Raw genomic sequence first — 17,696 nt, forward strand, 5'->3', positions numbered from 1 at the left:
CTCCCTCAAACAACATTTATCAAGCCAATATTTTATGATTTAACCCCAGTGTCATGTAACTATCGTGGAGCAAGGATACATGATGCAAGGAAGCTAAATCTTCATTTCTCATAACAGGAAATCGATTGATAATCCCTCAACTTAATAAATCAAGAAATATTAGCATGAGCAAATTATTTAAAGACATAATGATAAATAGGTTTAAAGTAATTCATGAAGAGTGAAAACAGAAGGGGGAGTGGAGCAGGGGACACTTTCCTAGCAATAGAGAAAATGTTTAATATTGATACAAAGAATCCTTGTGATTGAGTTAATTTTTACAAGCACGTCAAAAAGTGACATGGAGAGTATGACCCACTTTTAAAAATAAATATGCTTATGTTCATATAAGCACACCATGATCCATCCAGGCCAGTATTTCAGGGTTTTTGCAACAGCTACCTCTGATAGTGAGATTATTGATGGATTTTTTTTTCCTGGCTTATTTTTATGTTCTTATGTTTCTACAACAGCCATCAATTGTTTTTGTAATAAGCAAAAAAAAAGTTACTTTTAAAAAGTTAAATAACAACAAATAAAATTATGGCATTATCGGCTCAACAGTCCCAGGAATTTATCATTTTTAACTTCAAATAGCAATTTCATCTCAGTCTCCAAAGACCAGTTACAGGGTGAAGAAAATGTATGCAGTAGGTGAACATTTTTAAAAGGATGCCCACGATAAGGCAAGTGGATTCTTGAAACACAGAGTTCCAAACCGAGGTTTGCACGCAGTTACCATGCTGCCAGGGTCACGGGACCGCTAGAAGGCGCCAGGCCCCCTGCAGCACCTGACTTCAGCAGCACCTGCTCACGCAGGGCTGGGGAAACCACAGGCAAACACGCCACGCTCCCCACACCTCCCAGGAGAGCGTCTTCAGGCACCACCTCTGCAGTGGGGGCAGAAAAGGCGGAATCACAGCTCCCGGCGCTCCCGGGACACATTCTGGGTCCAGACCCACTTGTTGGAGAAGTGGAATTCTCCTTGCTTTTTTGTTTCTTTAATTTTATAATCTTATAGTGGGGGGGGGGTCTATTGAAGGTGCAGTTGGGGGTCAGCTCTTGGTTCCAATGCGTGTCGCGCTCAGACACTTCCATGAACCCCGAAGCCCTTGTTCATTCAAGCCGCTGTGAGTGGCCTCTCGGTAACCTGTATCTGGACAGAAAGTCACTCGACGCAGGCCGGGCCGGGGCTCCCACAGCCCAAGCTGGGGCCACGCTGCCTCCCGCAGCCTAGCACTCGTCATTAGACGCTATCAAGTACTTCTCCATTTTTTTTTTTTTTAAAAGCATGTATTTTCATTACTTGGCGGGGGGAGGGGAGTTGAAAGACTTAAGGGAGTAAAATGTATTATAAAATAGTACTAACCTTTGTAAATTAATAAATTCACCAATTGTTGGTTTTGTTTTGTTTTTTCAAAATGAAAAATCATTGTGTCTTCTTGCTCTAAAGGTCGTGCCCCAGGTAGATCCTGGACCGCTCCCGCCAAACCTGGTCCAGGGGCCTGAGTGGGCCTGAGCCTTGCCTTCCCGTTTCCAGGATCGGGTACAATGACCTCTCTTCATTCTCCCCCTCCTGCTGGGTTAGGTGCCACCGGGAGCACGCCTGGTGTGCCCCGACAGAGCCCCCCTGAGCGCAGCGTGCTGCTCATGGCACACGTCCCCAGCGGATGAGCAGGCGCCACCTGCGCTGCTCCCTGCTCTCCAAATCCTCGCACAGGACCTCCTGCCTGAGTGCTCAGAACAAGTTCATGGAATATCTAATGAATTCATAAATTGTAGGGATTCCACAAACGTGTGCTGATTTTTTTAATCTGAGCTCCATGTTTTCAAATCAACGCCACTTTTTCAATGGATTGTTAATTCCGAAATAGGCTTTTGTTTCATAAATTCAAATTTTTTAGCATGCACCAAGGATTGAACCCAGGACCTTGCACATGAGAAGCAGGTGCTCCATCACCGAGCTATACCCACTCCCAAAAACGCATTTTTTAAGTCACAATTCTTGAATTCAAATCAAAGTTTCCCCTTTTCACTAAGTTTTTTTACTATCAATACCTCAAATCAGGAGAAACTTTAGTTTTTATTTAATTGAAGCCCTTCATTTGACAGATGACAAATGGAAATCCAAAGAGGAGGAGTGATCTGCCTGTATCACCCAGCAACTCAGTGGCCAAAACAGGCGAGCACAAGTGGCAGAGCCGCTGGGTAGATGGTTTCCCACACACCCACCAGCATGCTTACCATATGTCTGAAGCTTTTCAGTAAGTTGGTCAACATCAATGCGCAGCTGACTTTCTATAAAGTGTCTTATAAATTTGTTTTGCAGGGCTTCCTAAAAGGAAATAATGTAGTTTAACAAAAAGTATTGCATAATATTTTATTAAATAATATTTGTTAGATTATACTAAGTTTCATGTACCATAAAAATGAACATAAAGTCAATCCACTTAACAGAGATTCTAAAGCATCGTAATAAATAGTGGGATAAAGTTTGATATCTTGAAACGCGAAAATACCAATTCTGATAATTTAGTTTATGTTTGTAATTATGCACCAATACTGAAAATAATGAATCATGAATAATGTATTGACTTTTTGGTAAAATTTTCTAACAAAATCATCTGATGCCATTATATAAGATCCTTTACTTCATATTGCATCGTCCAAGATCAATTATAAAGAAGGGTCATTGTTACAAAATAATGGAAGAGGGTTTCATCATTTTCCCAAGACCTTTTCTTAATCCTTTCATATTCAAATCATTCCCTTCAGAAGTATCATTCAATTATTTGTATCACTCTTCTCTCACTCTTAATGGTTCTAAACCTGCTTCCTTTTTCGCTGGTTTTACTATGAAGAGTTCTCCAAAATATTTTCAACTTAATGAAACTCTGCATCTTTATTTTGCAATTGGCATGCAACTACATGCATTATACTACCACATATTTGCAACATCCAACAATCAGCCAAAGAGTGAGGGTAAAAAATGATGGTACAATGAGGCTGAGCACATATTAAGCAAGGAGGCACTTTTGAGAGTGGACTAATTTTGGAATTTGTCATTTCATTAGAATATATTTATATGTTATTGTGACTCCAAAGCAAAGTCACATACACCCTTATTAACGTGGGCGCTTCAGATAAAGATTTCTCAAACAACAAGCGCGTGCTGTATTTGGCTCTTTCATTTCTCACCTTTGCCTCATTACATTTTTTGAATCTTGTTTAAGGACGGCAGACGTTATTATGAAGGCTGTGCATTTGCTTTCTGTGGGGAACCATTTATTTTTGTTCGTTGGGCATTAGGCAATATGCAAAACTTTATTAGTTATCATCTCATTTCATTTCCACACCGTCCCCAAGAGGAAATTATTTGTCTATCACAGATGAGTAAAGAAAGGCAGTGCAGCTGATGGGAATCACCAAAAGGCACTAAACACTCCATCACGGAGAAGATCAAGGCTGTGGATCCATTCCACCTGAATCCAAAAACACTGCAGAGTTCCTGTGAACCTGGTCCCAGCGCTAAGAGACAAAGCATCAATTTACTAAACTTTACCCTGTGTCAGATAATAAGTTCTTCAAGTGATTTAATTTCTGCAATGACTACTTAGTAAGCTATAAACTTCTTTAAAAAACTTGCCCACCTCTTGAGATTGTTATGTATTCTTTATGTATCCAAAGTATATTCTCAATTTGTCCCTCATCACACTGCAGGTAATTATGGGTAGATGCCGCAAAGACCTTATCAAAACCTAAGGTATGTATTATCTGATTCAATACAGAAAAAGTTTCTGATCCCTACGTTAACAGATTCATCAACAAGCAAACAGATTAAAGAATAATAATGATTGAATAATGACAGCTAGAATGCATAGAGCTGTAGCAGTCCCAGTACAAGCTTCTTAGACCACTAATTTCAATGGACACCCTGACCAGGCCCCACAGCTGTGCTCTGAAATCCATTTCCCCACCTCCACGACCAGCTCGTGCTGGGGCTTCTCCCACCACCACGGGCCGACTGGGCTCGGGAGGGGCACCGCCTAAGGCACACCCTTCAGAGCCCCAGGACACCTTTCACAGCCTACTTGAGCTCACTGCTCCCCAACAGTCTCATCCAACAGTCTTTAAACCGCAGGGCTGTCTGGCATGCTTCCACTCAGCCTTCCTCCCCCCTTCACGCTGAGCCGCACTTGTTTTCCTGTCTGATGGCACACCCCACCTTCCCCAGTTTCCTCTCCTTTTCCTCTGACAGGCGTTTCCATAACACGTGAACCCATCTTGGCTTTGACTTCCTGAGGAACCAAGCCCAACTCAGTGGCATTACTTTACACTAACCAAGGGGTTAATAAAAATACTGCCTTTAGAGGAAAACTCAAAACCAGAAAGCCAAGTAGTGGGGAGCGAAGGGAAGGATTCCTGACCCCTTGACTCAGCTAGTCCCAAATAAAAACCAAGAAGACAAATCAAGAAAATGAGAAAGACTGATGCTAAGCTGTGGGAAGAGAGGAAGGGTGTGTATCAGCGGGGCATGGCCAAGGATTCCAAGTGCTTTGCACACTTCAACTCATGTATATCTCAGAAGGACTATTATCATCCTCATTTTACAGATAAGAAAACCAAGGCACAGAGAGATCAGGAGGCAGGATTGGGCCCAAAACCCAGGCCATCTGGCTCCTGAGTCCGAGCTCTGAAACACCTTGTTATACCAACCCCCTGGTAAAGAAGAAATAAAGTCAACCAAGATTTAAAATGTGAGCTTATTAAGAATTGAGGCAAGTTAGAGTTCCACAAAAGCCCAAAAGTATGAAGTGACCTACCTTAAGGTCAGAGTTTTACAATTAATATTTGTCAAGCTCTGAAGGAGTTGGAACATTCGAAATCACTACCCACTAATTTTTAACACATTAAGTTATCAAATACATTCAGCAATGAAAATTGACCATGCGCACTATTCCACCATTTAAAAGAATGCAAATCACCTGGAAAGCCCTGAGTTTGGTGTAGAATTTAAAGTAGAGGTAAGGGAAGGGGCTGTAACTCAATTGATTGGTCTCCCGTCTGCCATATGGGAGGCCCTGGGTTCACATCCCAGGGCCTCCTTGTGAAGGCGAGCTGGCCTGCACCCACGGAGAGCTGACGGCCCACACCTGCAGAGAGCTGGTGCAGCAAGATGACACATCGAAGGGAGATAAGCAGACACAGAAGAACGCAGCAAATGGACACAGAGAGCAGACAGCAAGCAAGCTGCAAGGAGGGGGGGAAACGTAAATAAATAAAAATAAATCTTTTTAAAAATTTAAAAAATAAAATTAAAAAGTAGAGGCAAATACTAAGTGATTAATTACTCTCACAGTAATAGCTTACCTGGGTAAAATCCTTGATAATTTACAAAATGTTTTCACACATATCCAATTTCATGTCGATCTTATTGGCCAAGTGGGAAATCATGACAGCTCTGATTTCACGGGAGCTCCTAAAGGACAGCTCTGATTTCTCAGACATACATGAACAGGCAGGTCCAGCAACCCACCATGACTAAGGGAGCCACCACTCACCTGGAGTTGGCCGAGCAGCTGGACATTTCCACTTCCCTGAAAATCACTGGACAGTTTCAGGAGTGTTTCTGATAAAGTCTTTATCTTGTCCACAAAATAGAAAGTATAATTAGCCTGCAAAATAAAGCAAATTTGAAAATGTCTGATTCGATCAAAAATTATATTCTAGAGAATCATCATCCTATAGCAACTACATCAAGACAGTGAGCACTGCAAATGGTTTGGCCATCAGAGTGGAAATCTGCTGTTGCCACCTGCAGACTGACGGATGGACACTTAACTAGACAGGGTGAATTTTCCAATTGCCTTTATGTCCAAGGTGAAGATTTCCAAGACCTCTCTTCCTCGGCTCTCCATTAGTGTGCCTCCTACCTCTTCACTGACCTGTGCCCAGATTTTAGCTTGGTGTTGGGCACAGCATATGTCTCCAGTATGTATTGGCTAGAAAAATGATACTTGCCCACATTTCCTTCTCAAAAATTTTTTCTCAATTAATATGTATTTATTATATTGATGCCTAATACTATTGAGGTTAGCAGATAACTGGTTTGTTGACTCATTCGCTCCTACTGGCGTAGTAAATTCGCATAAGGTTTTTGTATAGTAATTTAGCATCATAAAAATATTCACCTACTAACCCATAAGAATGTCCTTACCTATTTTTTTCTTAAGATAAAAGGGCTCTATCCTAAGGAAATAATTTCAAAGAATTATAAAGCCATATCTATGAAAACATAGACTGCAACTTTATTCTATTTTTAATATGGAAAATAGTGGCAATTTCAAACAATCAATGAAGGGTTTGGAGATCCAACCACATCTTGGGCCATTAGCAAACACTGATTATATTTGGGAGCTAAGGAGCAGCTGTCGCCACAGAGAGAGGCCCCTTCCTAAGCAGAAAATAGGAACTCTTGAGCATAGTGTTCGTTGACATTGCTACTTCTTTCCTCCATTTTTCCGTGGCTCTCCCTGACTCTGCTTCACTGCTGGATATCTGTAATTGTAAAGGAAAGCTGCAGTAATTGCAACCTCGCCCATCTGTCTTCATGTGAACATGAAAAATCAGGGCAGACCTCGCACAGTTTCTGTATTATTTGCCAACACTGGGCAAGCAGGATCCTCAATTTCTAAGGAGGAGCAAGCTGGGGGAAAAAATATTGGTGGACAAGATAAAAGATCCTTCTGTTTAAAAGATAATGCCAATTTATGAATCAGAATAGATTTCTTTATCTCAAGTTGATTTAATGTAAGATGAGAAAAACGTAGAAAACAGCTACTTTGTATTTTCAGCAAAAGTCAAAAAGACTAGAGGAGAAAGTCATGAAGAAAGAGCCATCTGACCTGAGGAGACTCTATGAGAAGACAACACACTTGGCTGTTGAATTTAAATCAACCATGGAAGCCAACTGAAAAGTATTCTGGAAATAGCAGTAGAGTGAATCACTGTCAAAGACAAGCTTATGAGATGGCCCCAGCACTGCACCCGGAGAAAAGTCACAAGATAAAACAAAGGAGAAAGAAAAATCAGAGCCATCAGGACAGATGCAAGGAATCTAGAGGAAGGAATCCCAGAACCAAGAAAACAGGCAATCACTGACAAAATTCCCTGAATCTGAAAATATAAAGATTGTTTCTTATAATAGTCAAAATTATTAAAAAGAGACCAGCAAAGTGGTATAGGAACACAGCTTGTGCATTCCATTAAAGTTAAGTTGGTTTCAAAGCAAATGAGAAATTAAATTTCAGGTCCATGGTAACCACAGAGAAAATACTGGAGAATATGCAGCTCAGGGAGAGAGAAAGGAGAATACAAGTTGCCAGAGGTGGAGGCAGGAGAAACGAGAAGTTAATGCATAAAGAGAATAGGGTCTCTGCAGGGACGTGAGAAAGTTTTAGCAATGGAAGGTGGTGAGGGTACTGCAGTATTGTGAAATGTGATTAATCCCCTCAAATGGAATGCTGGGAGAGGTTGAGATGGCAAAGTTTATGTTATAAATATGTTTCCACAATTAAAAAAATAAGAAAGCAATTAAAGAGACAATGACAATTAAATGCAATACCTGATACTGTACAGGATCTAGAAAGGGAGGAGAAAAGGCTCAAGAGGTTATCATTGGGAAAAGTGGATAAAGGGTCACAACTCTTTCTGAATTATTTCTTATATATGCATGTGAATCTACAATTATCTCAAAATAAAAAGTTCATTTTTAAAAAAAAGACTTAAAAGCCTAGCTAAAGAGGTGTCCATTGACCAAAGATGGGATAATTTGAGTATCAAAAAGAATAAAATTGACAATCTAATATACATCAAATGGGTTTAAACATATGTTCTTAATAATATTTAAAAACTGATCACATTCAGAAGGAAAATCAAGAGGCTCGGCGATTAAAGCATCACTGGAAATTGGGTCATGAATCTCAGGCTCTCATGATGCAAGTTTCACTTTCATTTTTAGTTCATTAGGAGAAATAATGTGGGTTTTGGTTTTATCTGTAGACCATCTGCTTCTGGTTTAGCTGCTGATTTTAGAAAATGCCCTAAATCTCTCATATTCTGTATTTTTTTGTTGTTGTTTAAAATATAAAGGAAAACATAAAATGGTGACTGGATAACAGCATGGGATATCATTAGCTTAGGGTTTACTTTTTTCCATTATGTGCATTATTTTCTTGTTTGCATCTTCTCCCCTCCTCCTGGTTCAAACCTTTCCTTTATTGCTCCAAAGGGGGTTGAAGTCCAGAAACTTAAAGATTTGTAAAGGAAGCAGGCATAGTCACAGTACATAAAAGAAAGAAGCTTCTTTCAGATTTGGCCAGAGTCCAATACAAACAAAACCCGGGGAAAGGACATCTCCCCTTCCCAGAGCCCATTTCACACAATCAATTCCTGTTGTTTAAGGTGGTATTTGTCATAGCAGCCCTGACAAACTAAGACACTATGCCAAATGCCAAGGGTTCAAAAGTGCTTTATGACCAGGTATTCTTCTTTTCTACTCAGTGGTCCCTGGCATCCAGATCCAAGTCCAGAGGAAATGATGTCACCAACATCTGGTGCAGCCTCCCTGAGACAGTCTATACATTTGTAAGAATATGTGCATCTGTTTGTTTTATTTTTATTTTTCTCTTCTCACACTACACACATTCTTCTGCACCTCTCTGAATTTCATTTAGCAGTAAATATGGGAGATCAGTCTATATCATCTCATTCTTTTTAATAAGCCACATTTTTTCATTTTATGCATATACCAAGATTTACTTAGCCAATCCCCTATTAGTGGCTTCCTTGTTTTTGCATTTTAATATGTTTTTAATAATTTTGATAGCTATTTCCAACATGGCCTCATAGATGTTATTCCAACATACTCCCACCAGCAATTCCTTTCTCCCAATATCCTCAACCACCACAATGCATTGTCAAATTTGGTGCCTTTACTATTCTGACAGTTAAAGCAAAAAGCTACCTCATTGTTTAGATTGTCATTTCACTAGGAACACATTTTTACAAATTTGCATATGTTTAAAGGCCATCTTATTTTCTTTTTTCCCTTTTTTGTGAACTGTAGGTTTATGTTCTTTGCCCTTTTGTTCTAATGGGATATTGGTCTTTTCTTTAAAATTATAAAGAAATTTTTTTATTTCTTTAAAATTTTGGCAAATACAGCCCCATTGCCAAATGAACAGAATCTATTGTGAGGTAGCTTGGGCTCAGAGAAGAAGCAGAAGAAGACAGTGAGAAACACACCAAGAGGAGACCATTCCCATCCCCTCTTTTTACTTCTACCCCTCTCTGTGCAGGCAATCACCTTTCAGAGTCAAAGAAAAATGCCAACACTACCTTTAGGTGCTTTCTTCAACAAAGACTGGCTGACTTTGAGTAGATCTAGAGGGGTTTAGACTCAATGGACAAGAATTTGAGTCCTGACTTGGCCACTGATGGGCTGCGAGATCTTGAACAAATTGTGTTAGCTCTCTGCATTTGGGTCCTTATTTGCAAAACAGATATAACAGTCACACTTCTCTAGTACAGTGGTTGAAAGTGGTGGGTTGCTTAGTTGTTTCATGCTTTCTATATCATGGTTGTTAACATTAATCTGTAGAATTGATTTTGAAATATAGACTAATGCAAGTACAAAGGCATTAAAAGTCAATAAAAGAACAATATCATGCCCTTCTCGGGTGTTGGGTATTATCTAGTTGACAGAACAAGAACATTCATTGGCCTACTGTTATTGTTTTCTTAGGAAAATTATATCAAAGTCCATTCATAAAATGTAATGACTTCTTTTCTTGACAACTGCACTGAGTTTTGAGGAAATGCTCCATGTCAGACATTTTCACCTATCTGAAAGCCTTGCTCCAGGCTGAACTACTGAAGATTTGCTTTCAGATCACTAATCAGATGCCTACAGTTTTAGAAAGCTCATTTCTATGAATTCCATTCCCTGCTCCAGAGCTCTCTGAGAGGACCTCTACTTGCCTGCAGATCCTGTAATGCCCCTTTCCCACACTTCTCTGTGCATATCAGAGTCTTCAGTCAGGCCTGTGCACTTCCCACAAGGCCAGCTATATTTGTAGACTCTAATCTTGGGCTGTTTCCACTTCAAAGACGTTTTCTCATCTTGATAAATACCACAGAACCAAACATTTCCATTTCCATTCAAGTCACTTAATCATCACGCTTTCTATATTAACCCTCATTCACTCCATTTAATGATAAAAATAACAATAACCTTGTGCTCCTCTTTAATAGCATGTGATTTCATTTTCATCCTTTCCAGAGGTGTCCCTTTGAAGGCAATCAGAGTTGTGAGGATGGGTGAAAATGACAAGCATTTTTACACAGAGCCATAGGAAATGTGGCAAATTGTGTTTTATTAGACGCCCAAGCATCCAGACCTGATGATAATGAAAGTAGCTGAACTGTACTGGATATTTCTTATTTGATAACCTAACACAATAAATATGCCCCAAATAAAAGCAAGCTGGCTATATAGTCAGCCAAATCCAGGTTAGAGACATAAGCTTTCATTTAACAGATAAAAAAACTTGGAAATATATATCTCCTCAATCTATGCTGTTTTTAATGCATAAAATAGGTCTAAATTATCCCTAGCCCACCAGGTTCTTGGGAGAATTAAATGAGAGAGGATACGGGAAAGGGTCTATTATGGTGCTGCAAGGCTAGCAGAAGGGAGTCTTCAATAAATGGTGGATCAATTACAACTGAGTCAATGAAATTGTTCATAGAAAGTGAGTTCCAGAACCATGATCAAATGCAAAACTCTCCTTCTGAATCCACAGCTCCAGTCAGAACCCACAATACCAGAGGGATGAAATCAAAAGTAAATCTCTTCCCATTATAATCTGCTCTGATTCTAAGGCTGGAGGCCCACTCCTTCCACAGGAAGTATTGCTTCCCCATCCACATGGTCACTGAAGCTCTGTGTCCTTCATAGCATAATAAGATTCTTTGAGGGTAGAAACTGAGTTTTATTATTCTCATGTGAATCCCCACTTTAGAAAATACAGTGAAATGTAATAGAAAAATAGAATATCACTAGGTTCAAATGCCATCTCTGCCACCTGCTGAGAGACTCTGAGATGGCTACTTACCCCTAAAACTCATTCCTCACCTGCAAAATGAACATGGCAATTGTTATCACTATCATAGGTACGAGACAAAGATGACGTTCCCAGCTAATGTGAACTCAGCAGTATCAATGATAAAGTAAAGCTTGCATTTAAGAACTGATGAGCTTCATCAGAACTCTTTATACCACTGTGGGAATTTAGAACTGATGTACAGCCAGAAAATCATGTTCTTAAATCTAACCCATTCCTGTAGGTATAAACCTATTGTAAGTAGGACCTTTTGATGAGGTTACTTCAGTTAAGGCATGGCCCAGCATGGGTCTTTATCCTCTTACTAGAGTCTCTTATAAGAGAATGAAATTCAGACAAAGAGAAAGAAAGCCATGGAAGCAAGAAGGCGAAAGCAACGAAACCTTGAAAGAGAAGGAAGAGACCAGCAGACATCACCATGTGCCTTTCTACATGGCAGAGGAGTTAAGAATTGCTAGCAGCCAGTCTTCAGGAAGAAAGCAAAATTTTGATGATGGCTTGAATTGGACATTTTTCTCAGCCTCAAAACTGTAAGTGAATAATTTCCCATTGGTAAGCCAACCCATTTCATGGTATCTGCTTTCAGCAAACAACCAAACTAAAACAATCACAATAGCATTTCTTCTCTTAAATGAAGAAACCACCTTATGACTGACTATGCTAGTTATTGATTTATCAACTCTCAACTCCAAATTGAGTTGTCCATTTTGCGGTAATGGAAAGGGACTCCTTTGCCAGCTGGCACAATGCTAAACTCTGCCAGTGGAGGACACTGGTGGAATGCTGAATGGGGAAGGCATTCCTCTTCCTGATTCCAGAGTGCTTCATCTGACGGGTACCTAGAAAGCATGCTCCTGGCTTCAGAGGTACACAGATTCTCTAGTGCTTAGCTCCCACAGTGCACCATGCCAGCAGCACACAACCCCCTCCTGGGAAAGATCCCCTGGCACCCCAGAGAGTAGTTTCCAGGGAATGTTACCGGCATGGCATCTCTCCCTAGATGACTCCCCCAGACATGCCCTTGTGTGGCTTTGCAGAGAGTTGTGAGGTGTAGCTCTTTTCCTGCACCCCAGGGTGTGGGCATCCAGCTAGTCCCTCCATGTGGCACTTCAGTGAACTTCTCTGCCATCCTGTGGCCACAGCTGTGCTCTACCCAGTGAGGTGTCAACCCTGGGTGGGTAAGTGTATTAGTCAGGGTTTCTAGGAAAACAGAACTGACAGGCCATACCTATAAATATTGTGAGATTTGCTTAAGAATTGTCTCAGATGACTATGGGGATGCACGATTTCAAATTCCATCAGACAGCCTGCAACGTGGGAACTCTGATGAAGGTTTCCGATAAATTCTACAAAAAAAGCTGGCTGGCTGGAGCAGACATGGAAATTCTCTCCTCTGACTGCTGAAACCATCACTTCTCCATTTAATACCTTCAACTGATTGGACAAGACCCTCCACATTGTTGAAGTCAATCGCCTCACTTGATGGTAGATGGCATCAGTCATGGACCCATCATTCATAATCAACCTACTGAAGATTTAAGTCCATGAAATGTCCTCACAGTAACAATCAGGCCAGTGCTTGTTTGACTGAACAAACCAAAACCTGGCCCTGTTGACATAAGATCTTAACCATCACAGGAGGTCACTTCCAGATTTGTCTGTTCCTTGAGTGGTCAGTCCCAGCCCTCGGTGTAGATGTTGCTCCCTATATCTGTCATTACTGTTTTTCTTAGGGTTCTCTTTACTGCTTACTAGCTAATACCCTCATATGCTTATTCCCAGTTAGAGTAATAATGTTGAGCTCACCCCGTTTGGCTCACGTACACAGCACAAAGCCCTGCCTTTGCAAAAAGTAGTTGCGCTAAAGGAGAACTGGAAATCTGCCACTGCAAGCCAGCTGGCTTGGCCTACCAAAATTTGCTCAGGCACAATTTAGGAAGCCCTCACATTGACAGGCATGCCTAATTTCTGCTTCAGTAACTTCAGAGCAAACCACTGTCAGAATTTTAAAAAGACATTCTTGGTTCTCTGACAGAGGAGTTCTCTAGTGACCAAAGGGAAACAGCCCAATTTTTAGGGAAAATATTTTAATTAAGAAAGCAATGTGAGCCATATCTTCTCAACTTCCAACTGGCCCTAGAAACAAAAGTCTTCATACTTCACTGCAATTTAACAAGCTTTTTTATACAACCACTGTCTGCCAGTGCACTATAATGGGATCTACGATTGATATGGGTGACTGACATCTGACCCCTGGCTCATGTTATGCATTTAATTGTACCCTCCAAAAAGATATGTTGGTGTCCTAACCCCTGGTACCTGTGAATGGGACCTTATTTGAAAATAGGTCTTTGCAGATGTATTCAAGTGAAGATGAGAGCACGGTGGATTACGGTAGGCTCTAATCCAATATGACCAATGTCCTCATGAGAGGAGGACAGACACAGGAGAGCAGCCATGTGAAGGTGGAGGCAGAGGTGGACTGATGCATCTACAAGCCATGGAGCACCAAGGACTATGGGTCACCAACAGAAACCAGGAAAGATTCTGCCCTGGAGCCTTCAGATAGAAGGTGACCCTGCCAACACCTTGATTCCAGACTTCCAGCCTCCAGAACTGCGAGACAACAAATTTAAGTTGTCTAAACCACCCAATTTGTGGCACTTTGTTGTGGCAGCTACAGGCAACTAATACAGTCTGTCCCGGCACGTGTGATTTGTTTAAGCCCAACCTAAAAGTCAAAGGAGTTCCTCTCAACACAGAAGTCAGGAGCACATGTTTGTATGGCCAGGAGCAGTAAATTTGGAGAAACATGGAGTTACTTGAAAAAAGTCTGGCAGTCTCGAGCAATACAGGAAAAGGTAGCTCACTGATGGTGCTGGCATAGACACGGTATGACCATCCATTTTCTGCCATTCCCAGACAAATGACAACGAAGATGATGATGATGGTGGGAGCGGCTGCCATTACTTAGGGTGTGTCTGGATCCATATTAGTTGTTCGTTATGAATAGAATCATTTTCCCCACAAAGAATTGCTCATGTCCTAACCACCAGACCTGTGGGTGTGAGCCCCTTTGTCAATAGGATCTTTGAAGGTGGTAGGTGTTAAAGTGAAACTGACCCAGGGTGGACCCTAACCCATTATGCCTGGAGTTCTTGTAAACTGAGGAAACTGGGCACAGTGGAATAGGGGACAGATGGCCAGGGGATGGAGGTAGAGACTGACCACCAGAAGACTACAGACTTTGAAGAAAGCACAGCCTGCTGATACCTTGGTTTTAGATTCTTGGCCTCCAATCCATGAGACAATAAATTCCTGTTGTTTAAGTCAACCAGCGGGTAGTTGTTTTAGCAGCTCTGGCAAACTGAGACAGCCTTTTCTACATGTAAAGCCACAAAGAGAAATACCTAACACCCCACTGCTCGGCTGTGCAAAGTATCGTTCTTTTTGTCCTGATTCAATTGTCCCCCTTGCTCTACTAAGTAAGAGCTGGTGGTGGGGACAGCAAGGAAGGGAGGAGGTCTTAAATGTGCCTGAAATGAGCAGTTCCCTCTCTTCCTGTGTCATTTGAGTAATTCTGATGCTTTGGGGTTGGTGATCAGCACTATGACTTTAGGGGCCAAAGGATTCTTTGGTGTGGGGAGCTGTTGGTGCATTAAGGGAGGCTGAGCAGCATCCCCGACCTCTACCCACTGGCTACCAGGAGTGCCTACCCAGTGGGGACAACCAAAGTGCCTCCAAGCATTGCCACCTCTTCCCTGGGGCACAGAATCGCCCCTCCTGAATTGAGAACCCCTGGTCTACACCATCCACTTCTCCCCCCACCTTCCCTGAGGCAACAATGGCAGACAACCTTTCTGGAAGTGACAATAAATGCCATTTATTGAAGAGAAGGACCAAAACTGCATTATTTTACTATTTTTCTAAATATTACCTCTGGTGTGGTTTTCCAATCCTTTAAACAACCCTAAAAGCCAGTTATTATTAGCTCAGCTTTCCAAAAGAGGAAACAACAGGAGCGTTTCAATAACTCATCCAAAGAGAGAAAAACAGGTTAAAATAAGATCAGTCTTTTTGCAATTGGCCTGCACCATCCAAATGGAGCTCAGACTAAACCTACATCCATGCAGTAGGTTTGTTGACAATGGACGAGCTCCTTGTCTGATGAGTCTGCTTATAACATCATCTCTGGCACGCTATTTGGTCTTGGGAATTGTTCCGAATTAGGTATGTTGGATTTTAAATTTGGGTGGAAGCCAAGCCCATAATGCATGAGGAAAGACAGCGATGCATGAGTTACTCACAGATCCCGAGGAGAGAAAGACGGCTCGGGGTGTCCAACAGGAAGGGCTATCTGACTGGGGGACTCAGCCAGCAGGTGAGGAGCCCGTGAGCAGAGCCAGAGGGACCTGTGGGCCTGAGCCTCTCCTGTGCTCCAGTTAGTAGATTTTCCACAGGAGTAAGGACTGGTTAGTTTAAAGCAAATGTGTGTGGAGAGAGAAAGAGGCTGCGGCCCAAGGGCTGTGGGATAAGGTGCCATGTGTGGGTGGTAGCTGCAGGTGCAGGAGGTGGCTGCAGGTGTGGTTTGGGTTCTGGGATGCCCTGGGACTGGAAAGCTGCTTCTTACCTGGGCCTAGGTTGGGGGAGGGGGGCAGGGAAGGTAAGAGGCTTAGCCAAAGGGTGGTGGGTGCTGAGGCAGGACCCAGCAAAGTTTTGACAGTTATAACAGGAATACACTGTAATTCCTTCATCTATTTTTACTTTAGTAACTACTTTTAAAGCTCACATTACATCTTTCACATTTTTCTCCAAATTTTTTGAATCATACTGGGACCAAAACGAAAAGCAATCTGACCTATACAATAAAAAGACCATGCCAGTCTGATGGACTATCTCGATAATAATGTGGAATACCATTAATTACTTTGCGAATATTCAGACTGACATCCTTAGAGCCCAAGTTAAGTCACTTCCGGGACATTTTTGGGGTCAGGCAAAGCTCTCTATCTAGTGCCGTTTTCAAGGCTGATGGTGATGAAGGTGAGAATCTCGGCCTCAGTGGTGGTCGCTCAAGGGTGCAGGGGGTGCGAGCCTCAGGGGTAGTGCACTGTAGAGCCCAGCTGATAATGGCCCCGGGTGATGCCCCCACGAGGAGCTGTCTCCAAAATGCCTGACCCTCACAGTTCTATCTCAAGCCTTTCCTTCATGGACAGAGCAAGTCATTTAAAGCCGGGTTCTCCACGGACCTCCACGGCATCCATGAGCTTGAACTGCAAATTCAAAAAAACCTTATTCTTGTGGGGACATATTGGTATGGGTGTGATACATTAATATTTCCTAAATAAATAATACAAAGGATAGTCTGGACTTAGTATGATTTTCTCTTTGATGTAGCGTGTTCTGAGTGCAGTGGGTAACTGCCTGCAAAAAGGTTGGTAAGGGTGGCAGAGATGGTTTCATGATGCTGTGGAAAAACTCAGATTTCTAAATGTTGGCTGACAATGACCATTTGAACAGAGGTTGAACCATGTTAGGTTATCAGGTATTGGAATTATGGAGCAGTTGTAAAACGTAATTTTGAAGAATCCTAAATTTTAATTTCAAGACATGCTGACATGGAGTGTCATAAAACCATCTGCCACTACGTTCTGAGAAGGGGTCCATGGTTTTCACCTGACTGGCAAAGGGGTCCTGGGACAAAAAAGCTTAAGAACCTCTGATTTAAAGGAAAAGGTTTATGTCCTGGCCCCACAGCATCAAAGGCCAGCACTCCCAACAGCCGTGCATGTTTCTTATCACTGTATCGTGTTTCTCAGAGACATCCTTGGTCGAATCATATGAAGTTGTTGGTTTTTACACATTTTTTAACTTAAAAAATAAACCCAGCGATTTCATATGATTCCACCTACTAAGAAGTCTAGGATGAAAAGGAGCTGAAGAGTAAACACTGCGTAACCCGGGCAGCCTCTCATTGCAGACAGTATGACCGTTCATCACCCAAGTGGCAAAGCTGCACAGGCCTTCAGCTGTGTGGGACATTAGAGCATGAGTCTAATGACCAGAACCAATTTTCCTAAAACTAAGGAGCCATGGCTGGCCAGCTCAGCTGAGCGTAAACGCTCATCATGTTACATGTGAATTTTTTCACCAGCCGTCTGTCTTCTCCACTCGCCCTGGTCAGTGAGTTCTACAGAAGCAGACTGTCACACTTAGTTTTTGTATCTCAGAACATAGCCCAGTATGTAGCAATAGAAAAAAGCAATTTCATTTCCTATTTTTAAGATTTGCATTTAAAATAAAGCTATGATGGAGAGCCATTGCCTAGAACATTTCTACAATACCTGCAGCTCCTAAAAGCTTAATACATTCAGGAAATCCCAGTAATGCTAGATTTGGCTCCAGAGCTTGGCAGCCCAAGACCTGGCCTGAGAGTGCCAGGCACACTCTTACAATAGCAACAAAGGAACG

At 41.8% G+C, this 17,696-nt stretch overlaps 1 protein-coding gene across 1 annotated transcript in view; it reads right to left on the reverse strand.

Moving 5' to 3' along the window:
- The window catches only part of ABCA13 (ATP binding cassette subfamily A member 13), a 345,366-nt gene that overhangs the window by 279,817 nt on the left and 47,853 nt on the right, over positions 1-17,696 (reverse strand). The window contains exons 12-13 of the mRNA XM_071215039.1: positions 5,601-5,714; positions 2,284-2,374 (exon numbers count right to left, since the gene is read on the reverse strand). Coding sequence (XP_071071140.1) covers positions 2,284-2,374; positions 5,601-5,714 — 205 coding nt within the window. The remainder of the gene's footprint in view (positions 1-2,283; positions 2,375-5,600; positions 5,715-17,696) is intronic.

Source organism: Dasypus novemcinctus, chromosome 5 (assembly GCF_030445035.2).
Source record: "Dasypus novemcinctus isolate mDasNov1 chromosome 5, mDasNov1.1.hap2, whole genome shotgun sequence".
In the NCBI taxonomy this organism is placed as follows: domain Eukaryota; kingdom Metazoa; phylum Chordata; class Mammalia; order Cingulata; family Dasypodidae; genus Dasypus; species Dasypus novemcinctus.